This window comes from Theobroma umbraticum, unplaced genomic scaffold (genome assembly GCF_002168275.2).
Source record: "Theobroma umbraticum cultivar Fairchild unplaced genomic scaffold, ASM216827v3 scaffold_4.1, whole genome shotgun sequence".
NCBI lineage: Eukaryota > Viridiplantae > Streptophyta > Magnoliopsida > Malvales > Malvaceae > Theobroma > Theobroma umbraticum.
In genome coordinates this window covers 5,023,373-5,050,614 of record NW_018397258.1, presented here as the reverse complement: position 1 = coordinate 5,050,614, position 27,242 = coordinate 5,023,373, and the positions used below count along the sequence as shown (strand labels likewise).

The following is a 27,242-nucleotide window of genomic DNA, read 5'->3' as shown; positions in this document are numbered from 1 at the left end:
AGACAGAGAGAGAGAGAGAGAGCTGTGGCATAAATCAGAACGGAGTGGTGGTTCTGTTACTACTGTACCATGTTCCGAGTTCACTGTATCAACAGTTGGCCAATCAGCAATGCCGCAGTGAACCACATGGCCACTTTAATAAAGGACCACACCCACCTGCTTTGTAGGCCTTGGGACAGCCTTTGATGGATCCTAGCTAGAACCCTGGTCTGGTCCCAATCCCATCAAACGTCAGCCCATGAGGACAACTTCTTATCCTCAAATAAACCAGGAACCAGGAGGCACTATGGCAATATTAGCAATAAGTTTAACTGTTTAATGCTTGTACAATTCTTGGCACAAATTCGGATCACAAGAATAACAACTTGGGCTTTAAATTAAGAGTCAAACGTAAGAATTGGTCTGTATGTTGACTTACAAAAAATTCATAGCTACTGCTTGATAATATAACATTAAAAACTTGATTGTCTTGTTTTCTTGTTTAATTAACTTTTTTATTTTTTAATTAAAAAATTTAAATTTTAATAATGAAATAAAAAATAATATACTAATCAATAAATTAAATATTCAAATGTTAATTTTTTTTATTGCTTACACATTAACTATGTAGATTCATTGAATTTCGAATCAATTTAAAAAAAATAAAAAACATGCTGACACATTGTTCAATGCATCCAAGGCAACAACAAGAACAGAAAAAGAAATCAGCTAAATTCTATATATTTCCCTTAGAAAATAGTCACTTATAGGATAAATATCAAGCTACCCTAATGAAAATAAGTAAAAATATTGCTTTCAATCATCGAGTCCAAACTTCAAACTAATGGTGCTACCTCGTCCCTACTGTTCACAAACATGGTTATTATTTTTAATTCAAGAGCAACCATCATGTGTAGATAAAGTGCTTATAGATGGGATCGGATTTATTTTAAAATTTAAATTTGATTTGACTCATTTATTACAATAAAAAACAACTTATATTAGTATTTTATATTTTTTGATATATTTATAATATATGTAATAAAAAAATTATTAATATAATAATATACGCAACGGAACCAAATTTAAAATCAAGTCGGATTCATGGGCCGGGTGGGTAACCCAATTCATGGCCACCAGAACAGCATGAATTCTTGTATTTGGAAGCGTCCCCACTTGACTGGAAATTTTCATCAAACTATTTTCTTTTGAGACTTTAATCCTCAATAAATATTTAAATAAAATGAGATTGAACCCGTGATTTCACTTCCTATTTTGAGGAATGAAGATCTCGAGTTTGGAGATTCCTGGAAGTGAATCTCTTCTAAATTTGATCAATGTAGCGTTTTCAGTGTATCGCAAAAGAAAGTTTGTACTTCCACTTGCAGACAAGTACTTGCGACTTACATTTGTAGTTCGCGTAATGTTTTCAATGTTCAGCAGCGTTTTTCTCTTATTAAGTTGGCCTTTTCTGGGTTCGGTGGTGCGCTTTCCCTCGCGACACCGAAAACTTTGACGCTTAAGCTGGTGGGCATTTCGGTCAGAGCAGGAAGGAACTGTGGGCTCGGCTGCAGCTGGTTGGCCTAATTAATGACCTGCGCGAGGCGAGTCGTTTCTTCTTGAATCATTGCTACCGGCGGATGTCTCCAATTTGTCTTTGTTTTTTTCTCGGCGGATTGTTTGTTTTTCCCAAAATACCCTCAAGAAATATTCGTAGTTGGCTCCGTATGGGATCCCAATCACCCTTTCATCATATCATGGTTAAATAATCAAAGCTTTCACAATCAAAGCAAAGAAAATTAATATCTAATACTGCCCATCAAAGTCCGGAGAGACCGCATCCATTGTTAAATGAAATTGCTTGTTTTTAAGATGTTTATCCTGTTTTATAATTTATCACGCATTGCATTACTTATGCGTTTTATAATAATAAATGTTTGAACTCTTAAACATGATTAGTGATCAAACAAGTTGATTATAATTTAAATAATAATAAAGAATTAATTATGTTTCTACCAAAAAAGGAAAAAATTTGACACTAACATTGTAACTACGTAAACTTTTTAATACATTTACATACACAAATACTCACAAATATTTATATTTATATGATTATAATGTTATTATTTGTACATGTGAATGTGATAAATATTTTAAAATTCTCTATCTATTTAAACAACTAAAAACCATATCTTTGTTACGCTTTTGTTAGAAAACATGAAGATACTCATTTGATACCCACTTTCATGATCTTTATTTTTCTTTTCATTCATTATGTATTTGGGCAGTCCTTGTATTAACAGTAGCATTTTCATATGCTACTACTACGTCAAGATAAAGATGGAAGGCTAGATGCGTCAATTCAAGGGAAGAGGTCAGTATCGTCATTTTATTATTCTGCAGTGCTGCTAGTACAATTGTTGAGAGCCCACGGGGGGTTGAGAAGGTCGCAAATGTGTCTACGAAAGCCATAAATAATAAAAGGGGAACAGCAGAATTCAGAACGAAAAGGTCTTTTCAATTTTCCATCACCACCCTCTCTCGCCATTCGCTCAGTCAAGCGAGTTCTTTTATTTCATCCTCCAAACCTTTAACAAAAAGGGAAAACCCACGCAAAAAAAAAAAAAAAATCGTCGAGAATACAAATCCAGCAGAAAAGCAACGCAAACAAAAAACACTAATGGCCTTTCCCTTTCACTCAAGTCCTCAAAATTTTACCGCTTAAAACCCCTCCAAAACCCCATAATCCCCTCGTTATCCCTTCGATTTCATTAATCCAGCAAAAGCTGCAAAAGTTTATTTTTAGTAATTTTACTTTTTGACAAAGAAGATTTCTAGTAGAATGTCAAACTCGGGCGGGTTCGCGGTGACCCGAGCTCACACGGGGGACCGATTCTACAACCCGCCGGCGGTGAGGCGGCAGCAGCAGCAGTTATTACAACAGCAGCAGTTGCAAAGGCAGCAGCTGCAGAGACCATTGCAGAAGGAACTACAGAGACCGATAAAGAAGGAGAGCCGAGTCAACTCGGTCGATTCAATGGCTGAGGCTCGGACGGATTCGGACGAGTCTACATTGTCGAGACCTAACTCGGTGTGCTCCGCTTCGCCGTCGTCGCCGAAGATTGCTAATTTGACCAATTTGGATCGGCTCATGGAATCGGTCACTCCTTTTGTTCCAGCTCAGTTCTTCTCTGAGGTATTGTGATAGGGAAATAAATTTTTTTGACTTTTTTTTATAACTAAATATAAGTTCTGAGAATTACATTTTGAGTTTTCTTTAGTCTGTTTGGTTGCTGAGAGAAAAGGAGGCAAACTTTTGGAGAGCTAATTAATGCTGTTTTTGTTTGGGGCAACATGAGATTTAGCTGAGATAACAGATAAGCGTTATTTTAGGAATGTAATGGAAATGCTTATTTTTAATTATTTATTAGAAACATCATGCTTAGTTTGTTCGAAGTTCCAACTTGTAGAGAATTGGCTACATTGGTGCTAGTTAATGTTGTGTGAGTTTTACCATGACTCTCGTTCTTGTGGTCTTAATTTATAAGAAGGCTTAGATTTATAGTTTAAATGCTTGTTCTTGGAAATAAAAGAATTATTTTTTTTTGAATTTCTAAGCTATTTATGTTCTGAATTAATTATTAAAGTAGAATAGTAGAAATGGTGTTCTTATTTTCTCAAGCTACATTTAAGGTAGAGTTTGAAAGAAGATGCCTTAAATTCTCCCTTGGCAGTCTGTTAGACCTTAGGAGTCTTGTTAATATGACTTAATGGATTTCATTTCTCGTCTTTGTGGGTTGACAGGCAAAAATGAGGGGACAGAGAACTTGTGAATCGGATGTACACCCGTATTATTGTCTTGGTGATCTATGGGAAAGTTTTAGTGAGTGGAGTGTATACGGAGTTGGAGTGCCGCTCTTGTTGAACGGTAGCGATTATGTTAAGCAATACTATGTTCCTTCTTTGTCAGGCATACAATTATATGTAGATCCACATAGGCTGAGGTGAGCTTCTTACTACCATATCTTCCTAACTTATTTCCTCTTCCCAACTCATAATGCCCTATAAATATGATAGAGTTGGATTGGATGCTTATTATTGTGCCGAGAAGATTCTAGGTTTTTATACATTGTGGTTCTTATGCTTCCTTTAGATATTGCAATGATTTAATTACTTAAATATTGTCTTTTTCATTGTTGATTTATATATCAATTTTTTCCATATTGTCTGGCAGCATGAAATCTTGAATGCATTCTTCGAACAACCTAACCGTTCTGATCATGGTTGGTTGGCTTTCCTAAGTTAGATGCATCTGTTTGTTTTGTGCCTATATTTTGTTAAAACATTCCAGGCTTACTGATTTTTAATGTTAATTTTACATGTTCTCTAGTTTCTATGTCATCTAGAAGGGAATTTACTTCCCATACTTGATTTCTAGTGAATCTTGTAAGTTTATACTTCATACACACACACGCACACACATGTTCACTTGAAATAATGGTTCCTTGATTGTTAAACTCTTTATTTATGATGCTACATCTAGTATGCACAATGCCCACAGTTTTGCTTTGGGCTCACGCTTCCATTATGACATAATTGTTTGATAGAATTGTGTGTATGACAGTAAGCTTGGTAGACATGTTCTTTGGCTTTTATGAAAATAAATGATCAGCTTGTTCCAGCCACTAATTCTGTGAATAATGGGTAGTGAGTTTGTTAAATCTTATTCTGGGTGTTGGCCAAGCGTTTTGCTTCATACCCGGTTCTTTCCAGTTGCCTTACTGTTAATTCTGGAAATCCGCCAATGTATTGTACTATCAGGAGGCCTAGTGAGGATAGTGATGCTGAGTCTTCAAGGGAAACTAGTAGTGCTGGAAGTAGTGACTGTGAAGCAGACAGGAGAGTGAAAGGTGGTGTTGATGGAGCATGGGGTCAGCACAACTCCCAGAGGATGAGTAGACCTCCTATGAGTCCATCTAGCGAGGAAGTGGAGGTTGGTAAGTCACCTGGGCTGCTGGTTTTTGAATACTTTGAACAAGAACAACCACATCATCGGAAACCTTTATATGACAAGGCAAGTTCATGTTAGAGGAGATTTAGAATGTTAAGCTCTTTGTCTTCAAAGTTTGGTTTGTCCTGACTTGGATTGTTGACTGACCCAACAGATTTCAAGTCTTGCATCTCAATTTCCAGATATCCAGATGTACAGGAGCTGTGATCTATTGCCTGCAAGTTGGATTTCTGTGGCTTGGTAGGACATCTCATACATTCTTCTAAGGATGGATGATGGAATTGTGACCAAGTCTTTGTTCTTTTAAACTTATTCTGCTATGTGTGTTTGGTGATGCCAATTTTGGTCCAGGTACCCAATATACAGAATACCTATGGGCCCAACACTACAAAATCTGGACGCATCTTTCTTGACCTTCCATTCGTTGTCAACACATTTTAGAAGTATATCCCTCTCTCTCTCATTTACAATTATGGGGCATAAATGTGCCTTGTTGAGTTGATTTTGTAATTTATTTTACGGCTGGTACAGGTAAAAGTCAGCTGCAGTATCCTGCTTCTAGCAGTAGGAAAGACTGTGGCATTGATGCATCTTCAAAGATCTCTCTACCTGTTTTCGGCCTTGCTTCCTATAAGTTGAGAGGTTCAATTTTGACTCCCAATGGATCCCAAGAATGGCAGCAAGCAAGCTCTCTGTTACAAGCTGCTGAAAATTGGCTGTGCGGTTTACAAGTCCATCTTCCTGATTTCCAGTTCTTTGTGTCACATAATTCGCAGTGGAGATAACAAGGTATTAATTTTCTATGACCACTCTTTTGAGTAGGTGGGGGAGTCCAAAGTCTCAGTTTTGGAGTGATATTTAGTGAAAGAAGAGATAGTTTGCTTAAAACTCTGCTACGAAACGGCTTGGTTTTAAGCCTTGTCATTTGTATGATTCCGTAAGTTCCCTCATTAAGCAACAGTGTGCACAAGAGAACAGAATGCTTGTGTTTCAGTGAGGCGCCATAAGGGAAAAGGAGGTATTTGCAACTAGATTGTGTTTTATTGAAGTTGCCAGGTGTCAGCACTGATGGGTACAAGGCGGCTGTTCTGTCATTTCCAGGCAGGGTCCTAGAAAACTAAGTTCAGCTTATTGGAATCTAGATCTCAACTCAATTATTTTGCTGTGTGGCTGGTTCAAATTCTATGATCTTGCTATGCTTGTGAATCACTGACCAAACAGCCTTCCTTGTCTGCATCACCTGATTCTTTGATAAACGTTTGGAAATGTTGATGAACGTCTGAATGGCTGTACCTTATCTGCACATATATACCCACACCTGTACTTTTCAGAAAAGGCAATACTCATAACTTATCAGGCTGTTCCTAAATGTTTCTTTAGTTTTGTGATTCTGGGTTGCTGGTGATTGCTGTTCCTAGTCCCAGCTGCAGCCAAGTTTTTAGCACTTCCACAGTTTGTCGAGCAAATTATTTGCAGTAAAGTTTCTCATGAACCTTCGGTATTGCTCACCTCGTTTGGGTCTCTGGACCACAACTTACGTACTCCACCTCTGGTGGCCCACCGGTTGCCGCTATTACTTGGTTTGGACCATCGTTTTCTTCCTCAAACTAAAAATCAGAATTAGCGGTGTGGAAAGTGACTCGCTCAATAGCAGGTAGCGACAACAGTGAAACGGAAATCAAGTCCAATGCTTTGGTTAAAGCTTGAAAGTTACCAGTGACGAAGGAAACTAGATAGAAAGAGGTTGGACTCACAAAATGGTATTTTATTTTCGGTTCTGCCACTGGAATCCCTGCTATTTGTAGCTTTGCGCTTTGTACAAGGGACAAGGGAGCCAAATAGATAATGCGTATTAGCCGTTGCATGACGCCTTATGGGTTCCGCCATTCTTATTTATTTTTCATATGCTCGCACTTTTAATTACTATTTATATAATTTTCATAATTTATAAGTAAGTTTTATACATATAAATAATGTTAATGATATATTAGAAAATACGGGATAAAAATATTTATGATTATCACTTATACGTATAATTTTCATAATTTATAAATAAACTTTATATATGGAAATGGTGATGAGGCATCGGAAAATATGGGATAAAAAAACGTAATAGAAGAGAACTTAGTTTTGTTCCCAATCAGGCTGTCACCCGAGCTCCTAACAGGGCAGGGCCGAAGGTTGAGGGCCATGCAGCGGCATGTTCTGAGTTGGGCCTCTGAAACAGTGTTTTTAAATTATGGCCTATCACTAACCTACAACTATAAGAAGAAAATCTAAAACAACCTTATCCCTAGAAATTGCGATAACTCCAGAGTTGGGATAAACCCAATCAGGGTTGAAAGCTTGTTAGTTGTTACGATCGAGGTTAGCGTCTTATTCCTGCCACGAAGCAATCGCAACACTATCCTGGAAAACCTTATCCCCATACTTGCAGAAACCCAGAATCCCGCCCCTCACCTTTCCACATTACGAATGCAAGGTACAAACTTTTGCTCAACTAATCTGTTTCTTCTCTTCCTTCTTACCTATTAAACATTCTCTTTTCCTTTCTGGGTACTTTCTATTTTGGTTTTATTGTGCCCTATTTTTTGTATTGAAATTATGAATACGTTCCTAATTCTTGCATTTGGTTTCACCATGTCTCATTTTGAATATTTGATGTTTCTGATAATGTCTTGTCTTTACATTGTTCAAGTATGGGTATCCGGGGCCGAGGCAATTTGGATCGCCTAAGGACGATATGGACTCCTGAAATGGACCGATATTTCATTGATCTAATGTTGGAACAGGTGAACAATGGTAATAGGTTTGATGATCATGTGTTCAGCAAAACAGCATGGAAGAACATGATTTCTATGTTCAATGAAAGGTTCAACTTTGAATATGAAAAAGATGTTCTCAAAAATCGGCACAAAACGCTGAGAAATCTGTACAAAGGTGTTAAGAATCTCTTAAACCAGAAGGGTTTTACCTGGGATGCAACGCGACAAATGGTGATCGCTGACAGTAAAGTCTGGGATGAATATATCAAGGTACAATGCTTAATTATGTGGTAACTTAAAAGTATTTATTACATTATTGGGTCTTACAGGGTTCATTCACAGGTAAACCCAGATGTGCGTCCTTACAGAGTAAAAACTATCCCGTACTATAATGATTTGTGTTTTATATATGGAGATAGGAGAGCTGGGGACAAGGGTAATAATTCTATCCTTGGTAGAACTAATTTTTAGCCTGGTGTATCTAATTGTTGGAAGGTTTCGTATGTGCTTCTACCTTGCTGAATGCTGATGATTGTTTACCAGGTGATAATGTTCCTGAGACATCATCACACTTGGAGGAGGATGAAACAGGTTCAGCCTCCCAGCCAGAATGTGCCAATGAGGGAGCTTTGAAGGCTGTTCATGAAATTGCAGCGGATGAAGATTGTAACTCTGTGTCGCAAGAAGTGAAGGACACGCCAGAGACTATGCCAAATGTAACAACAACCCCACTGTATAGTCGTACTAGGACGAATTGGCATCCACCAATGGACCGTTCTTTCATTGATCTTATGCTTGAGCAAGTGCACAAAGGGAACCAGGTTGATGGTGTATTCCGCAAGCAGGCATGGGTGGAGATGATTGCTTCATTTAATGCTAAATTTGGTTTTAACTATGACATGGACATACTAAAGAATCGCTATAAAACTCTGAGAAGGCAATATAATCTCATTAAGAATATTCTTCAACTGGATGGATTCGCCTGGGATGATGCTCGTCAAATGGTGACAGCTGATGATAGTGTATGGCAAGACTACATCAAGGTATGTTCTATGTGTAAACTCAAACTTCACCTTAATAGCAAAATAGTTCAGTCCTCTTACACGTTCCTTCTGCACCAGTTCGTCTAATCTGGCCATATTGTCCATAAGACGTTCAAATATTTTTTATCATACCTGAAGCTTAGATAATGTACTTGGAAGCCACATAGGATCAGTGTCAGTGTGTCACAGGTACCTTAGGACTTAGGCAGAGACAATATCCACCATCAAGGATTAATGGTGTCATTTTATTTTGTTAGGGTCAAGAGGTGAAGTGGAAAACGGTGCTGCCTTTGTTACATTCTTTCTTCATTTTATTCATATTCTTGTATGGTTAACTATTAAGCCTTTTGAAAAGTAATGGAAACGTTCTGATGCATATTTTAACACTCATTTCATTCGATGAGATTTTAAAAGCTTTGATGGCTAACATACAGGGCCAAAAGGATGCTCGGCAATTCATGACCCGGCCAGTGCCCTACTATAAAGACTTGTGTTTGATATGTAATGATCCCGATCCTGATGAAAGTGACTGCTTTTCCCTTCATTGTTTGGAACCACAAAATCCAGTCCAAGAAGTGAAGCCCAGGCAAGAAGCTAAGAATTCTCAGTCTCTTGCGGCATCAGTTTCCAGTGAAGATGAAATTGGTAATGTGCTGGAGCCAGCACATCTCGGTTCGAAGACAATTGGGTCTAAACTTAAGTACAAACGTCAATTAGAAAACCAGTTAAATTCTGCACATTCAAAAAAGTCACGAGGTGAAGATGACAGTATGGCCAGTGCTCTCCGAGAGATGGCAACTGCTGTTACTTCATTAACGGAGAAGAAGGATGATGGGAGCTTAAACCCCATTTCAATAGAGACTGTAATTATAGCTGTACAGGCATTACCAGACATGGATGAAGACCTTATATTAGATGCATGTGATTTCCTGGAGGATGAAATCAAAGCAAAAACATTTCTGGCGCTGGATGCCAAACTAAGAAAGAAGTGGTTGTTGAGGAAGCTTCGTCCTCAGCAGTGAGTTTACTTGAGTTTAATTTTATTCTTAGCAGATTAGGCTCCGAGCCAGACAGGAAGTTAGATTTGTGTCACAGCTAATGTAAATTTCAGTTAGTTGAATAAAGTTGTTTATAAGCAAATTGGCACCATTAACATTCAGCAAGTGTCAATATTCTTGTGAAAATGGCTTAGATGTTATATATTCCAACAGTTCCATACTTCATATGTTCCATCAACATCCAGAATTTGTTTGTTTTTCTTGTATTCAAAATGCTTATATTTTAAGGTTATTAAGGATACTCCAAAAAGGAGCATTGATCCTATGAGAACCACAATCAGTCATAGACAGCCTTCGAATCACAAATTTGAAAAAACATAAAACATTGTGTGAATTTGATAGTGCCTATGAAGCTTTACAATCAGATGAACTTGCAAATGCAAGAACGGAAGAGGAAGTAAACAAAGCTGATATTGGCATTATGCACTAAAGACAGGAAAAATACAAGAGTCTTAACTCTTTTGTGGCCAAATTGATAACATGGACCTGTAAGATAAATTACATTACATTCCTAAATCTATCCTAGCTTTCTCTATCAAACTATCAGCATGTTCAACACAAGAAAACATGGATGACGGCACGTTTGATAAAGTTTGAAGTAGAGGACCATCTTCGCGGTCTTGTTCATAAGGCACCATCAAAGATGGTGGACAACAATAGTCCTTGTACAAACTCGCACCTCCTTGCCTTCTCCAAGTGCTCCTTATCTGACAAAGGTGGTGGTTGAACATCTCTGTCCACCATAAGACTATCATCGATAAAAAGGAGAAAGAAAAAGTAAAACCATATCCTGATATCATTTAAAGCAGAAGGCAAAGCATTCTTACATGTCTCAAAAGTTATGAAGCAAGTGAAATCAGTTAGAAAATAATAGACACTTAAAACTTGCTATCAGCCTTGCATTCAAAGATAAAATGGGAGCAAAACCTCAAAAAGACATCATTTCCATTCTTGTTTCCCACCAACCGTTGTTGGCTATTTTTCTAGTCCAGTCAATGTGATTATGGTGTGTAGTCATTTGTTTAAGCTACAAAACTTATAAAAACAAAAATTTTCTTTGTCATTCTTATTTTTTCATGATTATTTTCACATGTACAACACCTCTTTACCATTTGAAATAAATAGCATAATCATGCTGTTATAGCTCAGTTTCTAAAAGATTCAGCATTAGCTCAACCACGTGGAAGAGGGCTAGGAGCATGAATCATGCACACAATACCTTAAACACATGATAGAATAACTTACTTTTCTAACATATTCTCATCTGAGCCTTTCTCTTCCAAGGTTGCTTCAGTAGAAGAGGCAGACTTTACACTTTCAGACGAATCAGCTGGAGGTACGTAGGAAAGAAATGAAAGCACCGGGTCGGGTGCTGTATTGGAGGAAGGAAGTGAAGACCATGACCTGGCAAGAAGAGATTGATAATGTGCATCGTGCAACTCCTTTCTCAAGGAAAGAGTTGAATAAGAGTCGCCTTTACAAAATTTTAATTTGTGGTTGCTGTAATCACTGGTCAAGGGACACAGGTCATAAACCTCAAAGCATCATCATGGTCACACAAACAAAATTGCAAATTAAAGGGACCTTTTGAGAGATTCCTTAGAAGAAAGTAGAGAAGTTGAGAAACCTTTCACACACAATGACATAACCTACAAGGGGAAAATGAGTTAAAAAAGGAAGAAAAAAGAAAAAAAAGAGAAGTGACATCTTCAACTCATATGAAATAAAAGGATATCTTGAAGGTATTCCCATGCTGTGTTGTTATGTGGTCAACCATGTTCATCCCTACCCTCAGAGTACAGACAGGACATACCTGCGCAATTATAAGCAACACCGAATTACAGATTTAAACATCATTTGCCTCTAAAGTCCAATTAAAATTGAGCTATCTAGAATTATTCTGAGATTCGATAAGAATACTTCCTTTTGGTGAGTTTCACATTGCATTTGTTCTTCTTAAACAAAAGACCCAATATTATGTAATGAGGCATATTTAGGAAACGTTCTATAAGCTAGAATATACCCTGACAACGTATAAAGCCCCAATTCCCGCCAATAGGCCAATTCACACACAATGAGAGAGGGAGAGAGAGAACATGCTCTGACACTTTAACTCCAATCAATGAAACCAAAGAAGGGAAAACAAAAGGAGCTCTAGAATATTAAGAATGAATGTCAGTTTCATAAAAGAAAATGTGCATAATAATAAAACCAGAATGCAGTGAAGGAAAAAACAAATTTTGTCCAGTAGCCCTAGCAATCATCCATACAATACCGTGACAGAAGAAAACACAAGCCATATAGTTGGGCAATCTGGATAAAGTCAATAAACACTTCTCAAGCTTATGTGAGTCAGACTGGGTAAACAAGAACAATTTGAGCCAGACAAAAATGCAAGATGGTAGAAAATATTGCCCATAAAGAAAATTACAAGTTCATAAAATGATACACAAGAGTGGTAATGCTGAAAAGAAGGGTGGGAAAAGAATTGAGAATTCCAGTTATGATAGCATGTATTCATCAATCCACGCTTTCCAGGTTGATCAACAAACAACTTCAAATGCCTTTCATGCTCCCCCAAGTGGCAAACACATAGCATTAAAAGAACGATCAGTACAGTCGAAGTTCATATAGCTGAGATTCAAGGCATTCTTGTGCTGAGTCAACTTATGCACTGCTAGGAAAAGATTCCTTCATATCTAACTATTATCCACAATTACTAAAGTAAAGCATATCCAGGAACAGCAAAAACATTCCTTAAGTACCAATTCTAACAATCTTTCCAAAACTAACAAACTTTTATGCCAAACAAGAAATTCAGAAGGGAAGGACGTACCCCATAGTTAGCTTCAAGATGATGCTCCTCGTCAATATGGCAGCACAGTCCAAGTAAATCAAAATCCTCAGAACAATATGGGCAGGGATATTCTGTCTTCAATTCATCATCTTCTTCAATCTCTTCAAAATCAATACAAAGATCTGCTTCCAAAAACAACAACACCCCATTTCACTAACCATCCTAAATCCAGAAAAAAAAAACCCCCACAATGGAAACAGAAGAAGCAAAAGAAAAAAAGGAAAGAAAGAAAGAAACTAGTTTTTTTTAATTAAATAAAAACTAACCACTTTGGGATTTAAGAGTAGATTGATAGCTCCTTGATGAAGCTGAGAAACCAAAGCTCCAAGTATCATCCTCCATTGAAATTAGATCACTGTCTAAAACTGCAGCTGCCTTTCGTTTGTAAAAGCAAAAGAATCTTGGAACACGGGTGCTTCTTAGATTTCCCTCTTGCTTTCTGGTTAGGGGCAAAGAGCGAGTTAAAGGGGGGAGGAAGTGAAGTTCGGGGAACAAACTGGGAAACTTTTCGTTTGTCTTTTTTAAGATCGTAAAGAGGGCTGGATTCTTAGCGAACACGAATTCCGACTTCTGAAATGACCAGCAACTCCCGCGTATTTATCATGAACTACCCTCAGCAACCTTCCTGTAAAAACACCTTCCGGATTAAGTATTTTAATTACATTTCTGTCCGTTAAAGTTTGAGTTTATTACGGAACTGTCAAATTCAGATTCGTTTTATGGAAGTGCGGGTACCGACCGGGGCTTTTTTTGTCTTTTTCGCTCGTCTTTTGTTCTTTGCTTTTCATTTCACTGGAAGCATAGCAAAGGAATGTTGATTTGATTGCAGATGGGGTGAAAATTTAGTTGATTTGATTGATTCCAATAGCTCGGATCGAAAATTCTGAAAATTAAATTAATTGAACTTTCATAAAACGTAATTTAAATTGACAATAATCGAAATTAACTTTCCTCACACTATACGGTCGATTATAACTATTTTCAACATTTTTCTCAACCACTTTGATAACATTATTGAAGAAAAAAATAAGTAAAACTATTCATGTCCATATTTTAATCAAAATAAATTTAACCTATGAAGAGGTTTAATAAGTAAAATAGGAAAAAAGTATAACCCACCAACTGACATGGAGTACCAAATATTGAAATAAACACGATATAAAATACAAGCTAACTTAATAAAAATAAACTAGTTTAAAGGAAAGAACATAAAGTCTTTCATAAAACTTCTCAAAGGAATTGTATTTCGACAACATTCTTCAAAGATGGACCTCCCATAGCTTTACACACATCCCCTTAGCATGTTAAAGAAGAAAAATTCTAATTAGTATAAATTTTAGATTAAAATAAATTAAATATTTTCTAAACGCATATATTCATACTAGCTAAAATTACCTCAAATAGTTAAACACACCTCTTTATTAATCAATTATAAAGTCCAATGCAATTTCTAACAAATTGAAAAATATATAAACAAAAATAACAAAAAGTAAACTTTAAACAAAGAAGTAAAAAAAAAATGCAAGAATTGGAAAAGAAAAAGAAATGACAGTATAAATAAAATAATAGGTCAAATAATACTACGTCAACGAAACCTCCTGTCTATAATTACATAAAAAAGAGCTCTTAAATTTTAATTTATACTTGAATAGTTTTTTAGATCTAATGTAAATTTAACAGTGTTAAATTCATTATTAGCAAACATTTTATGCTCACATGACATATAAATTACCTAATTAATAAGAAATTTGGTTAATGAATTTGATAATTTAAGTTAAATTAAGTCTAAAAGTAAATATTATTTTGTTATATTATTATTTAACTAATACCTGGATCCACCGGTAAACCCAAACAAAACCCAAAGTCTATCCAAGCAAGGGCCCAACTACTGGATCTTGGCCCTTTTTATTTGATGATCTGTTTGTTTAGGTGCCGTCCAGTAACCAGTTGGCCCAGGGGTGCGGAACCCGCAAAGTAGCTTCCATCTGTCCAAGCAAATTGATTCCGGAGAGAAATCGGTAATTCAATTCAAAGCTTTTACCATCTTCAAGCATTCCCTCTCTCACTTTCTCATTCCTTAAAAGAATTCCCAATTTCCTTCTGAATCGTCCTCTTTCACGTTCATTGCTTTTCCGATTTCCCAAGAAAAACCGTTAGCGTTCTTTTTTCCCCAATGGCAACAAGAAACCGGACCGTCCAGTACAAAAAGCACAGAGACGCATTAAAGAGCGTACGAGCTCCTCTCTCTTCCTCAGCGTCCGGTTCCGGTGGTCCGGTTATTGAAATGGTTAACGCTTCTTTCCTTCGCTCCAATCGTTCCTCTTACACTCCTCTCAGCACCGAAGAAGACCCTGGTCCTTCAAGGTAACTACCTCTCCATATCTTTTCTTTTCTTTTTTTTTTTTCTGTTGAATTTATCTCTATGTTTCCTCGATAATTATAAATTTTCTTTTGTTTTTTTGTTTGTTGCAGTAGTGGTGCGTTTACGATAGGTTTGCCGCCGGTTTGGATTGACGATTCGGAAGAAATAGCGGCAAATATTCAACGAGCTAAGGTCAAGATGGCGGAGTTAGTCAAAGCTCATTCCAAGGCTTTAATGCCTTCATTTGGAGACAGCAAAGAAGATCAACGCGCGATTGAGGGTTTAACCAAAGAAATTACAGATCTATTAAGGAAATCAGAAAAGAGATTGCAAAAGCTGTCGAGCAACGGATCGTCCGAGGATTCCAATCTCAGAAAAAATGTGCAGGTAATTAACGATAATTCTATTATTCTCAAATAATGTTGATTATTTCTAGCTTCAAATTTAGATAATGTGAATTTGGTTTAATTGAATTTCTGGTTATTTATTAACTGAGTTCCTTCTTTATATCTAATCCGTGTTATTCTAAAATTCCTCTTGTGAGCAGCGTTCACTAGCAACAGACCTTCAGAACCTGTCCATGGACTTGCGGCGAAAACAGTCAACTTATTTGAGACAGCTGCAGCAGCAAAAAGAGGTTTGTTTTGATTGATATTTGGTTAGTTTGTTAATTTCTATGAAGCTTTCTGTTACTCTGATTGTTTTATATGCTACTTAACTTTGTATGTATATATGTTTTGTTGCGTAGGGACAGGATGGTGTTGACTTGGAGTTGAACTTGAATGAGAACAGAAATAGATTAGAAGATAGTGAATTCAGTGACATGGTAATGTCATTTTCTTATTTGTACTTTCGATCCGAACTATTTCTATAGGTGAATTGATTTCTATAATTAGGACTTAGGTGTTAAGGGATTTCAATTTATGCTGCAAAGTGGGTGATGTGGTGTAGAAATGTAGATTGGAAGGATGTCAAACACAACTGAAGCATAATTTATGGTGGATACTTTTGGAATTGGAATATGCTTGAACAAAGTTCACCTGTTTTGTAAATGTTACAGCATATAATAGATTGCAAGGCCTGAATCATTTAGGATTCAATCCAACCAGTTCTATGGTCTGCTATATATAATATGATGGTTGACTAATGCAGGGTTTTAATGAGCACCAAATGAGCAAGCTGAAGCAGAGTGAGTTTTCAACTCTAGAAAGGGAGAGAGAGATCACTCAGGTATCTCAATGCATGTTGTTAATTGTTTCAATGGTAGTTCCCTTCTAATGGATATAGTCATTTTGTAGGTTGTCAAGTCAGTAAACGAGCTTGCTCAAATCATGAAAGATCTCTCAGTCCTTGTGATAGACCAGGTTTGAGACACATTCTAGTATTATGCTATTAATTGTGGTTGATTGATACTGGCTGATTTGTATCTAATATCTTCTATCAGGGCACGATTGTTGATCGGATAGACTACAATATCCAAAACGTAGCTACATCTGTTGAGGAGGGCTTCAAACAGCTCCAGAAGGTTCTCTATTTCTGCGTCTCACTCACCCACCCATTCATCAACACACACACACACACACACAGACAAACTCATCACTTATATTTCAGCAGATATTTTATGAACCATTTCCCCTTCCAAAACCCCTGGATATCACAGACCACGTGTCCTCATTTGGTATAAGATTTCTTTTGAACTTAATGTATGTGGCATGTGCATTAGTTGCTTTGGCAGTCCTTAGGTTATTGTGATTTGGGCTTCAGAATTAGGTTTAAGACAATCATGTTGCGTATTTTGAAATTGCAGGCTGAGCAAACACAGAAGAAGGGAGGGATGGTGATGTGTGCAACAGTGCTTGTAATTTTATGCTTCATCATGATAGTCCTTTTGATCCTCAAAGAGTTATTCCTGTGATCCTATTATCATACTGTACTGACAGCAGCTTAGCATCCTAGTTTGACATGATTCATCATGTATATATTCAGACCGGCGAACCACCAATGATTTTCCTTAGAATGGTCCTGATAGGAATCATAAACTAACATTGGTTGTGGGGAATTTGTACATAGTTTTGTATCACACTTTTTTCTCAGAAGTTTGTGTAGAGGTCATTCCAGAAAACTTTTTCAAATAGGTGCCTGGGAATTAGATTGTCGAATATTCCTTTGTCATTGTAATGAGGTGATTTTACGTGTAACAAGAAAAATTTGTGCGGATATCTCAAAGTAATGAAAAGCAGAAGGCATACAGGGATTGTTATGACCTCATGATATTCTGCTCTCCCTTCCATATTTGACGCAGAACTACATGTTTCTAGAACAGGATTAATATTTACCTATGAGTATCATGAACATGCAAAAAGTTTTTGTATTATTTTTTTGGACTGAGGCCTGTTAACAGACCAAATTGCTCCTGAGCCAGGCCCTTTTCGGCGTCCACCTCTATCCGTGCGTATTCTAGTATGGAAGCATGATTCTACGATATGGTAGATGTACTGGAATGTGGGACTTGGTCAGGAAATTTTCTATTTTAACTTGAGCAGAGGTCTATATTGGGGTTCTTTTCAAGTTCTAGTTGAGAAACTTAAGCTCATATATACGTAAGACAACTAAGTGAACATTTCACTGTCATGCCCTAAGGTTCGACGAATAAAACTGCCAAGTGCATCTCCGTTTTAATTAATAAAATAAAATAAACTGTCAAGTTCTATCTTCATTGTATACAAAAAGTACAAGGATCCTAACTATAAGAGGCATGATTTGCTTAACTGCTAAAGCATAAATACCACGAGTAAAGATTTTATGACCACGGTTCCACTGTAATGATCATGTTTATATATATATATATATATATATATATATATATATATTCACCATTATTAATAGTAAATGAATATTTCTGAAGAGTAATATGAAAAATAATAAATAGCATAAACGTATGCTCATTAAAATAATCATAAATAAATGAATAATATGTAAAAAACACACCTGTGATCATTTCTCCAAAAATTATAAATATTTATCGATAATGAATTTTTTTTTTCTATAACTGATATGATTGTTAATAAAATGAAAGACCTTAGATTTTTTCGCTACCTCCTTAAAGGGAATACTGGGTTAGAAACGTCTAGGTTTCATCCTCGTCTTGTTTAACAAACCAAACAAACCCTAAACATATGCTATCCCGATAGCCTCAATCAATAGTTCAGGGGGAAAAGCAAGCAAAATTATTCAACCACCCTGGCTAGTATCAAAAGAAAATTTAATGATCGAAAGAGTAGATTTATTTATTTATTTATTTATTCCCCTTTATTTTCAAGAGTAGGTTTTACATGTCTTGACTCTTCTTCTAATGATAGAAAATTTAATTTGGAGATTTAAATTCTAATTTGGAAAACGAAAGTTATGAAATAACTTAAAGAAATAAATGCTAGTTTACCTTTTTTTGTGCTTATAGTATATGCTTATAATCCAATCAAAGGCATGCAAAAGAAATATTTTTGGTTGTTTGACATTTTACACAAGAGAAGAGACCAGGTTAAGTACGAACAGCGGAGACGTGGCGACCCATCACGTGACGCTCCCCGGCAGGTGGGTTACTCATTCTCTCGAATTTGTGGGCCTTTCAGCCTTTTTCCTTCCATTTCGTCAAAGCCCATTTAAAGTTTTTACCGGAAAAGGAAATTATAGAAAAACAGTGACTTTGTCTATACTTGTTGTCTTCTCGGCATGTCTTGCCTTTTCCTAATTTATCGCTTCATCCGTTATTATTATGTTTGGTAATTAAGATTCAAATATCTAAATCTAAATTTGTTCAAATTGAAGAGGTAGTTAAGATTCGAATTTTATTCCAACTTCATATCAGTTACATACTAAAATTCAAACTTAAACCAATTATCCAAATTATTAAAGGGCAAACTCGATCCAACATTAATGTTAAATTTATACATTCATTCAAGTCAATATTAAATATTTAAATTCATACATTTCAAAAGTAATTAAAAACTTCATGTCTAAATTAATGTTAAACAATTTGTAAATTCTATAATAAACAATTCATTGACAATAGGCTATTCAAAAACAAAAGTAACCATTTTATATTATACCATTTGGAATTTTCAGTTCTATTAATTTGAATGTTGATCATATGAAATGTGAGTAGTTATCATTAACAATTTATTTTTTTTAAAAAAAAATGAAGTAACTTAATTAATACTATGGTTATCATGATCATCATAGCATGCGTTTTGGAGTAAAGAAAACTATTACAATTAATTTGTGTCATACTTCTATAAATATTTATCTATAATAAATGTTTTTTTTTATAACTGATATGAATGTTAATAAAATGAAAGACCCTAGATTTTTTTTGCTACCTCCTTGAAGGGAACACCGGATATCTTCTTTTTGAAAGTTGAATATAGGGTTAGAAATGCCTAGATTTCATCCTCGCCTTGTTTAACAAACCAAACAAACCCTAAACAGACGCTATCCTGATTGCCTCATTCAATGGTTCAGGGGCAAATGCGAACAAAATTATTCAACCACCCTAGTATCAGAAGAAAGTTTTAAGGAAAAAACAATGGAGATTATTCCGCAGATACACTTATCCGAGATGTGGAGTGAATAAAGTTTGGTCACCAGCTTCTTGTTATTAGTTTACATTTGCATTGTCTATTTCTGTTTTTTGATTCCCATAATTTTATTCTTGGATAGTTGTTTCGATTAATGGATGAACAGGATATTCAAATATCCTTTTTGAAGAACAGTTGTGCGGATAAAGTTAACAATAGTGTTGTTGGTGAATTTCCGGCTGGTTTGAAGATTCTCATAGTTGATGATTCTAGAACATGTCTCCTAGTATTAGAGATAATGCTTCGAAAGCTTTTATATGAAGGTATATTGGTGTGGTTAGTTTGGTTTTGATTTTATGATCATTGCTATCTTTAATTCCTTTTTCTTTTTCCCTTTCAAAATTAACACTCTTTTTTCTTTAATTTTTGAGGTTTTTTTGCTTTTCTTTCACCTTTTCTTGAGATGATGCATTACGTTTACGTTTGAATACTGCAAATAGATCATCTGAAAACACTTTGACAATGATTAATCGTGATTTGCTTCTGTTTTCTAATTTGATGTGGTGATTTTCAGTTACCACGTGTCGGTTAGCGAAGGACGCCCTTGCTTTGCTTCGAGAAGACAATGAAAGATTTGATATTGTCATATGTGATTTACATATGCCTGAAATGGATGGGCTTAAGCTTCTTGATATCATAGGATTAGAAATGGACTTGCCGGTTGTTAGTAAGTAAAGAATGTTTTCTTCAAAAAAAAAAAAATCCCCACGCTTTTGAGTATGTCTTTTAATGATTTTTATCGTCCATATTAATTTGATCCTAATTCTGTTTATGTTATCACAGTGATGTCTGCAGATGATAAAAGAGGAGTTATTATGAAGGGAATAATCCATGGAGCTTGTGATTATTTGGTAAAACCAGTTCGCTTAGACTCGATTAGATTCATATGGCAGCATGTGCTTCGTAAGAAAAGACGTGGCTTGGGAGAGTTTCAGCAGCCAGGGAACAACGTTAATGACAGGTTATTGCAATTAGAACAAGCTAAGGATGCTGATCAAATGCCCGCGAGAGATAAAGGGAGCCTGCCAAGCTTGAAACGGACAAGGGAAGATGAAGATGAAGATGAAGATGAAGATGATGGTGAATTCTCTGATGAAGTGACAACTACGAAGAAGCCGAGGATGATTTGGACCCAAGAGCTCCATGATATGTTTGTTGCTGCCGTAAATCAACTAGGACGTGACAGTATGAACTCTCCATTGCATAGTTAATTCTTCAGTCTATTTTTGCATAGTTAATTCTTCGCATCTGATGATCATGTTATTGCAGAGGCTGTTCCCAAGAAAATTTTGGAGCGTATGCAAGCTATGAATGTTACTGGTCTTACAAGAGCAAATATTGCCAGTCATCTTCAGGTAACGTTCTACTTTCATGAAATTCCTTTAACAGGTTCTAGATTATTCGAGAACTAAAACTGAGTGAATTGCCTCTTTTTTTTTTTTTGACAAAAAACATGCTCGTAATATAAATTGCATGGGCAGAAATACCGGATGCATCTTCAAAAGGTAGGTGGACCCTCGACTGAGAACAGAGATCTCAATGCCTTCTTTGAGCAAGCTTCTTCAATTCACCAGCACAACCTACAAGCACAACCCACTGTCGCTTCATGTCATCAACTTCCACTGCAAAATCTCATGGCTCCACAGTCATGTAGATTTGAGAGAGCAAATGAAAATTTTAGTGCAGGTCCAAATGATCATCAAGGGAGCAATATTTTTGACACAATGGTTTCAGACTCAAGTCGCAGTCTCCCAACTGAATTCTCCTCGCATGATCTCTCTCGAGCAAACTTGTTATACCATAAAGATTTTGCTGGTGGTGTTGCCATCTCGAATGAAGAACACTTTTACAGAAACGGAGGAAACGTGACTGAGCTTTCAAACCCACCTCCAGCTGTAGATGAGTTGATCTATGAGCCCTCCTTTCTGGTCAGACAATTTGATCAGGAAGACATCTTTCGTGGACCATTTGTATAGGTTAGCTTTCAACATTCAGTACTTCCACTAGTTCTTTTTGGTGATTATGAATCTAATCAAAGCAATAGTTAATACTTATTTACGTTTATTATGGTATTTTGTAGCAAAAGGGTGCAGTCATTGGACATCTGATCTCAGTCCAACCCCTGACGGCTAGCCATAAAAATTTATTCTCCATAGAAGATCATCCTAGTCATCTCTCTCTCTCTCTCATGTACTTCTCGTGCAGTTGTCTCTTGTTTTAGTCAGCCAGAAGATTAGCATCCAAATTTTCTTTCAAATGTACATTTTATTGTTTCTTTAAATTAGAACATGCAGCGAGTAGGCTATCTCGAACGAGTTTTCAAGTTCAATTTTTTTTTATATATCGAAATTTGGAAGCTCTGGAGACTGGAGCTAGTCATGGCAGGTTTTTCTCTATGCTGAAATTTTGTTTTCATTTACTTTTATTGAAAGCTCCTTGGCAGATAACATTTGCCTTTTACCATTTCTTTCTTCTTGTCTTGTGAAAACAATTTCCTTGTGTTTTTAATAGATCAAAAGAAGATTTAGATTTCCAAAGAGCAGGAGCTTGCTCCAGTAATTGGAATTAACATCCTGAATCATTAGGAACTAAATCACTTGTTTACCAAATTGCTGTCAAACCATCAAAACACAAGTCGTCGGAAATTCGGAGGATTATGCAGCAAACAAACATTAAATATCTCACCTAATGGCCAAGAAATGGATTAATAATTGAATATATGCAGTAAAATGCTAGTACGTCTTAAAAGTTAAAACATTTAGCTAAACTATATAACTTTTGTATATGCAGTGAGAATTGAATAATAGCTCAATGCTAAAAAATCCACCTCTAACAGGAGGCCAAACATGTATTGGCCTCAAGAAGGGCAACTGAAGAGGGAAAAAAGAATTTGGAGCGGCCATAATAACAAATTCATCCAACTAAGGCGATTGAGCAGCTATCACTGCATTAGCAAGAAAAGAGCAAGAGTTAGAAAGCCAAAAATGCTGGTTGCTGCACTGATCCTGGGAGCTTTGTTAGTTGGAAGTATAGTAGGAAGCGCACACTCTTCTCCGTTGAACAAGACTTTAGATGGAAAACCATCCCCTTTTGCCACATTAATACCAGGTGTAGACTTCTTGGTGAATGAGATAACTGATTGCTGTGTACCAGGAACACGGGGATCCTTTTTTGGATTGGCTCCATCTGTTTCTGCCAGAAGATAATTCAACCCCGGACGACCTTGCATGAATATCGTATTATTGGAACCAAGCAGCACACTTCCGTTGAAGGTGTAGACTTCTTCAAAGCCTGGTACTGCTTTGTCAAATTGAACGGCTGCGAACCAATCTTCAAAGCTAGTTTCACCCCAGTTAAAAATAGTGATTCTTGCACTCCATCCACCTCTGTAATCTGATAATAAGTGCCAGTTGATGCTAACTCCACAGTTATCTCCACATGGCAATGGATTTGGAACTGTTCGTCTATTTATCTCAGCCCACTTCAGAGCTTCAACAGTTCTGTTGTCAAAAGGTATAAGAAGAGCATCGGGTCGTAGAAGTAGAGCTGGTTCTGTGGCACTGCAGGTCTGGCTTGGGTTGCCATTGCAGCCGCAAGCACATGTGTTGCATGGAATAGCAGAATCATTGAAAAATGCTGAGTATGAGACACAACATTTTGGAATTGCCTCCTTGGAGTGTGTAATATTGCAAACTACTTGCCAACTGGCAATTGCTGCTGTTTCTGAAGGCAAACCACTTGGATCAGGGAATTGACTTGGGCTTACTTGCACTGGGTTCCCGCATTCATAATCTGGATTCATAGTGCCATGGATCTTCCAGTTCTGGGGTGGAGTTATCTCTGTCCTATTCAAGTCTGGGGGCATCTTGAAAACTTGCATTTGAAAAGATGATTTAGACTTGCTTGGATCCATTAAAGGTGGCAGAATTGTCCCATTTCGGCAGCAGAAGGGAATTCTCCCAAGAATCGAGTCATTTGCCCTTGTTGGGGGAAGGTCAATAATCGTAGGCCTTCTCTCACAATTCAATGCCTGTGAAAAATCCATATCCTTGAAGTACTGACCTTGCCTGCCGAAAATACAGTCTGTTGTATCAACAACATAAGGGTAAGCCCCTTTCATGGTATAGATGAATTCCTCCCTCATCCAATCAAAGCTCAATTGCCAATTATCAAGGCGACCAAGAGGGTTATGGTTCGAGATTGAAACCTCTGCCCAGTAATTAGTATCATATGCCCTGATCACATCATACATGATTATAAGATCACCTTCTTGCCTGGGCAAGAATTCATCATTTGGCGCATTGTTTGAACCAGAGTTTATATCTTGAATGCAGCATACATGCATCTCATTGTTCCCTAGTGAAAACCATAAAAATCAACTCATTAATCAATAGAATGCACATAGTTTTCCAACTTTTAAATTCCTAAAACAGATCAGATGCCTAACAAGAAAGTAAAATGAAAAAGTTTCACATTTCAATATGTTATTGATTACAATCGTTTTTTTTTTTCATTAGACTTTTCAAAAATATTAATTGTGAGGGTAAATTATGTAATATCCCTGGTCAAAATCATTAGCGTTTACTATAAAACAGGTCAATGTTGAGAAGGTTCATGAATTGACGCCATACATTTTGACTTTTCAATGAATCTTACACTCCTGGTATTTTATGCTCCAAAATCATCTTTTTCAAGTTATTAATTAAAAGAAAATGCAAATTTCCTTCTTGTTTCTCCTTTTCTACTATTGAAACATAGATCATTAGACCTATTATCTCCCAAATTAATCTTATAAAACCAAATTTAACGAAACATTATTCATTAAAAAATTGATTAAGTAACCAAACCTTGGTTGGTGAGATTATGACAAGAATACCCGTCATTTACAAGACTAATATTAAGCGGCATGGGAACATCTGGAGCTCCAACACCAAACTGGGTACCCACCAACCCGACCCGAACCTCCATTTGTGTCATGTCTCCAGCAGTCTCCACAGCCGATTTAAGGTCACTCATAGGGAATCCGGCGAAAACGGTGCCGTTACCAACCTCAGCAGGGAGCGAATTCCCATCAGCCAAAACAGCGTTAGAAGCAGAGACCAAAAGCTCCTTGTGCTGAAACCCGACAAACACTCTCCAAGACTTGAGCTCGTGACGTCCGTTGTTGAGAACAGTTAAAGTGGACTCGAAACGGTACGCCTGGTTGTTCGGGTCGGTGGGAGGGATGGAATGGCCTGCGGTGTAAGTGTAGGATAAGAATATACCGTTGCACGAGTCGGAGGCTGGCGCAGGAGCTGGGGCTGGAGTTGGAGTTTGGGGTTGAGAAAGTGATGTGTCGAGGAGAGAAACTGAAATGAAAAAGAAGGTGAAGATGATGCGATGGAGTTTCTCATTAGCCATGGTCTTGTCCGAGAAACTTTAGAGAGAAATGAATTGCTGCAGGAATTCAAAGAGGGAGTTGGTTTTGGTCAGGGGATGGGCTTAAAGAAATGGAAATGATGAATGTTTGTGGAGTGCCGGCTCTGTTTCTTTTCTTCTTTCTTGCAACTTTGCTGGCATCAGCCAAGCAAGGAGCGAACTGGTCTTGGCTCTCTTCTTTCGTTTCTCTTCTTCTACAATATTTATTTATTTATTTCCCTTTATTTTCAAAAGAGTAGATTTTACATGTCTTGACTCTTCTTCAAATGATCGAAAATTCAATTTGGAGATTTAAATTCGAATTTGGAAAATGAAAGTTATGAAATAATAAAAAGAAATAAATACTAGTTTACCTCCTTTTATTCTTATAGTGTATGTTTATAATTCAATCAAAGGCATGCAAAACAAATATATTTGTTGTTTGACATTTTAAACCAGAGAACAGACACGGTAAAGTTCGAGCAGCGGAGACGTGGGGACCCATGACGTGACGCTTCCCGCCTGTTGGTTGACTCGTTCTCTTGAATTTGTGGGCCTTTCAGCCGTTTTCCTTCCATTTCCTCAAAGCCCATTTAAACTTTTCTTTACCACAAAAGGAAATTATAGAAATACAGTGACTTTGTCCGTACTTGTTGTCTTCTTGCGGTTGCATGTCTTGCCTTTTCCTAATTTATCGCTTCATCAGTTATTATTATGTTTGGTAATTAACATTTAAATATCTAAATCCAAATTTGCTCAAATTGAAGAGGTAGTTAAGATTCGAATTTTACTCCAACTTCATATCAGTTACATACTAAAATTCAAACTTAAACCAATTATCCAAATGATTAAAAGGCAAAATTCGATCCAACACTAGTGTTAAATTTATACATTCATTCAAGTCAATATTAAATATTTAAATTCTTACATTTCATTTTTCAAAACAAAAGTAATTAAGCACTTAAAGTCTAAATTAATGTTAAACAATTTGTAAATTCTATAATAAACAATTCATTGACAATGGGCTATTCAAAAACAAAAGTAACCATTTTATATTATACCATTTGGAATTTTGAGTTCTATTAATTTGTTTGTTGATAGTATATGATGTGAGTAATTATCATTAATAATTTTTTTTAAGAAAAATGAACTTCATTAATACTATGGTAATCATGATCATCATATTGATATATATTAGCTTATGTTTTGGAGTAAAGAAAACTATTACAATTAGTTTATGTCATACTTCTATATATCATTAAATTCGTAATTCGTAGATGTCATAAATCTTAATTAATAAAAAATAAGATGAATTTTGAATTTATAAATAAAATCTTTCTTCCACTTAATAAGTTTGTTTATTAAATTGAAAGTGTGAACATATAACATAAAGACTCAAAAAATAATTAGTCCACTACTTGTTATTACACATTCTTTTTCCAAGGAAAAAAAAAACTAGTTTGGTTGAATTACCTTACATGTCCAATTAAATTGGAAAATTTTCATTGTATAGCTATATTTTTCCTTGAGTTCAAAGTCATAGTATTGCTGGGAAGTGCATGTCTTATATTTAAAAGTCTCTTCTTCATTTTTTTTAATTTTTGGTTATTAATAAATGCAATACTAGTTGTTTACAGATATACTACTACGTCTTTATTCATGTTTCTAGGTCATCAACTTTATTGATTATTATTTTAATAATCCTTAGCCAAGTTTAATTATTAATTCCATAAGAAATTTCTTGCCTGCATAATATATACTCAATGCTCTCTCTCTCTTATCTCTTGCGAAATGTCAATGGTTTTCATTTATAAAGGGGCCTGAAAAAGATATGTGCAAGGGCCTTGGCTTGTTGGTGATGAGCAAGGGCAACATCCGAGGCAGCACTACAAAACATACTTGTGCTTAGCTACTTGGCTAGCTTGTTGGTACAGCCAATTCAAGGACTGGGGCCTCGTTTTGACTTGAACTCAAATCTTCTTTCGCACTTGACTTGTCCAAAGCTTCCAAGTTCTAAGTGACCGAAAGTTTTAAGGTTAATCGAACCTTTGATAACTCAGTTGAACTGTTCTGACTTGTGTCTACTGCTTTAAGACATTACAATGTAAGTAGAGATGGAACTCCTATGTTTCATCG

The 27,242-nt window shown here is 36.3% G+C and overlaps 6 protein-coding genes across 11 annotated transcripts; 4 read left to right on the top strand and 2 right to left on the bottom strand.

Annotated features, from left to right (window-relative positions):
• Window positions 1-2,441: 2,441 nt before the first annotated feature.
• Window positions 2,442-6,857, top strand: LOC110413608 (uncharacterized). The gene is made up of 6 exons (XM_021424474.2): window positions 2,442-3,175; window positions 3,784-3,983; window positions 4,801-5,053; window positions 5,145-5,230; window positions 5,342-5,433; window positions 5,522-6,857. The coding sequence occupies exons 1-6, from the start codon at window positions 2,822-2,824 to the stop codon at window positions 5,773-5,775; spliced, it is 1,239 nt and encodes a 412-aa protein (XP_021280149.1). The 5' UTR covers window positions 2,442-2,821; the 3' UTR covers window positions 5,776-6,857.
• A 424-nt stretch (window positions 6,858-7,281) lies between these two features.
• Window positions 7,282-10,026, top strand: LOC110413616 (Myb/SANT-like DNA-binding domain protein). The gene is made up of 5 exons (XM_021424485.2): window positions 7,282-7,472; window positions 7,689-8,025; window positions 8,098-8,191; window positions 8,299-8,798; window positions 9,233-10,026. Exons 2-5 carry the CDS (start codon window positions 7,690-7,692, stop codon window positions 9,818-9,820), a joined length of 1,518 nt encoding a protein of 505 aa, XP_021280160.1. The 5' UTR covers window positions 7,282-7,472; window position 7,689; the 3' UTR covers window positions 9,821-10,026.
• Window positions 10,027-10,247: 221 nt separating this feature from the next.
• LOC110413617 (protein DEHYDRATION-INDUCED 19 homolog 3-like) lies at window positions 10,248-13,292 on the bottom strand. Of its 4 annotated transcripts, none has more exons than XM_021424486.2 (5): window positions 12,980-13,292; window positions 12,693-12,838; window positions 11,592-11,669; window positions 11,102-11,358; window positions 10,248-10,604 (listed from the first exon to the last, which is right to left on the bottom strand). In XM_021424486.2, exons 1-5 carry the CDS (start codon window positions 13,053-13,055, stop codon window positions 10,481-10,483), a joined length of 681 nt encoding a protein of 226 aa, XP_021280161.1. In that variant the 5' UTR covers window positions 13,056-13,292; the 3' UTR covers window positions 10,248-10,480. The 4 variants fall into 4 exon arrangements, with proteins under 4 accessions (XP_021280161.1, XP_021280163.1, XP_021280164.1 ...); XM_021424488.2 differs by having other exon boundaries at window positions 10,248-10,589; window positions 12,980-13,212; XM_021424489.2 differs by having other exon boundaries at window positions 10,248-10,589; window positions 12,693-12,835; window positions 12,980-13,207.
• A 1,386-nt stretch (window positions 13,293-14,678) lies between these two features.
• Window positions 14,679-17,374, top strand: LOC110413836 (tlg2p-like protein a). 3 transcript variants are annotated; one of them, XM_021424822.2, is made up of 8 exons: window positions 14,679-15,077; window positions 15,189-15,462; window positions 15,623-15,712; window positions 15,830-15,901; window positions 16,228-16,305; window positions 16,374-16,439; window positions 16,520-16,600; window positions 16,883-17,374. In XM_021424822.2, exons 1-8 carry the CDS (start codon window positions 14,887-14,889, stop codon window positions 16,988-16,990), a joined length of 960 nt encoding a protein of 319 aa, XP_021280497.1. In that variant the 5' UTR covers window positions 14,679-14,886; the 3' UTR covers window positions 16,991-17,374. The 3 variants fall into 3 exon arrangements, with proteins under 3 accessions (XP_021280497.1, XP_021280496.1, XP_021280493.1); XM_021424821.2 differs by having other exon boundaries at window positions 14,685-15,077; window positions 15,186-15,462; XM_021424818.2 differs by having other exon boundaries at window positions 14,688-15,077; window positions 15,186-15,462; window positions 15,824-15,901; window positions 16,883-17,373.
• Window positions 17,375-19,753: 2,379 nt separating this feature from the next.
• On the top strand, window positions 19,754-21,940 carry LOC110414511 (two-component response regulator ARR14-like). The gene is made up of 6 exons (XM_021425739.2): window positions 19,754-19,972; window positions 20,224-20,376; window positions 20,493-20,894; window positions 20,979-21,064; window positions 21,191-21,685; window positions 21,790-21,940. Exons 1-5 carry the CDS (start codon window positions 19,804-19,806, stop codon window positions 21,683-21,685), a joined length of 1,305 nt encoding a protein of 434 aa, XP_021281414.2. The 5' UTR covers window positions 19,754-19,803; the 3' UTR covers window positions 21,790-21,940.
• Window positions 21,941-22,414: 474 nt separating this feature from the next.
• On the bottom strand, window positions 22,415-25,311 carry LOC110414510 (COBRA-like protein 7). Its single transcript, XM_021425738.2, has 2 exons — window positions 24,557-25,311; window positions 22,415-24,065 (listed from the first exon to the last, which is right to left on the bottom strand). Exons 1-2 carry the CDS (start codon window positions 25,107-25,109, stop codon window positions 22,651-22,653), a joined length of 1,968 nt encoding a protein of 655 aa, XP_021281413.1. The 5' UTR covers window positions 25,110-25,311; the 3' UTR covers window positions 22,415-22,650.
• Between the last annotated feature and the right edge of the window lie 1,931 nt (window positions 25,312-27,242).

Excerpts from the sequence above, each read along its gene's own strand:
- LOC110413608 (XM_021424474.2), top strand. The coding sequence starts at position 2,822 with ATGTCAAACTCGGGCGGGTTCGCGGTGACCCGAGCTCACACGGGGGAC. Across the intron at positions 5,054-5,144 it reads GGAAACCTTTATATGACAAG|ATTTCAAGTCTTGCATCTCA; the intron begins GCAAGTTCATGT and ends CTGACCCAACAG. Across the intron at positions 5,434-5,521 it reads GTTGTCAACACATTTTAGAA|GTAAAAGTCAGCTGCAGTAT; the intron begins GTATATCCCTCT and ends CGGCTGGTACAG.
- LOC110413616 (XM_021424485.2), top strand. The coding sequence starts at position 7,690 with ATGGGTATCCGGGGCCGAGGCAATTTGGATCGCCTAAGGACGATATGG. Across the intron at positions 8,192-8,298 it reads TAGGAGAGCTGGGGACAAGG|GTGATAATGTTCCTGAGACA; the intron begins GTAATAATTCTA and ends ATTGTTTACCAG. Across the intron at positions 8,799-9,232 it reads TATGGCAAGACTACATCAAG|GGCCAAAAGGATGCTCGGCA; the intron begins GTATGTTCTATG and ends GCTAACATACAG.
- LOC110413617 (XM_021424486.2), bottom strand. The coding sequence starts at position 13,055 with ATGGAGGATGATACTTGGAGCTTTGGTTTCTCAGCTTCATCAAGGAGC. Across the intron at positions 12,839-12,979 it reads TACTCTTAAATCCCAAAGTG|CAGATCTTTGTATTGATTTT; the intron begins GTTAGTTTTTAT and ends TGTTTTTGGAAG. Across the intron at positions 10,605-11,101 it reads GATGAGAATATGTTAGAAAA|TCTTATGGTGGACAGAGATG; the intron begins GTAAGTTATTCT and ends TATCGATGATAG.
- LOC110413836 (XM_021424818.2), top strand. The coding sequence starts at position 14,887 with ATGGCAACAAGAAACCGGACCGTCCAGTACAAAAAGCACAGAGACGCA. Across the intron at positions 15,713-15,823 it reads AGCTGCAGCAGCAAAAAGAG|GGACAGGATGGTGTTGACTT; the intron begins GTTTGTTTTGAT and ends TTTGTTGCGTAG. Across the intron at positions 15,902-16,227 it reads ATAGTGAATTCAGTGACATG|GGTTTTAATGAGCACCAAAT; the intron begins GTAATGTCATTT and ends TGACTAATGCAG.
- LOC110414511 (XM_021425739.2), top strand. The coding sequence starts at position 19,804 with ATGGATGAACAGGATATTCAAATATCCTTTTTGAAGAACAGTTGTGCG. Across the intron at positions 19,973-20,223 it reads TCGAAAGCTTTTATATGAAG|TTACCACGTGTCGGTTAGCG; the intron begins GTATATTGGTGT and ends GGTGATTTTCAG. Across the intron at positions 20,377-20,492 it reads AATGGACTTGCCGGTTGTTA|TGATGTCTGCAGATGATAAA; the intron begins GTAAGTAAAGAA and ends ATGTTATCACAG.
- LOC110414510 (XM_021425738.2), bottom strand. The coding sequence starts at position 25,109 with ATGGCTAATGAGAAACTCCATCGCATCATCTTCACCTTCTTTTTCATT. Across the intron at positions 24,066-24,556 it reads TCATAATCTCACCAACCAAG|GGAACAATGAGATGCATGTA; the intron begins GTTTGGTTACTT and ends GGTTTTCACTAG.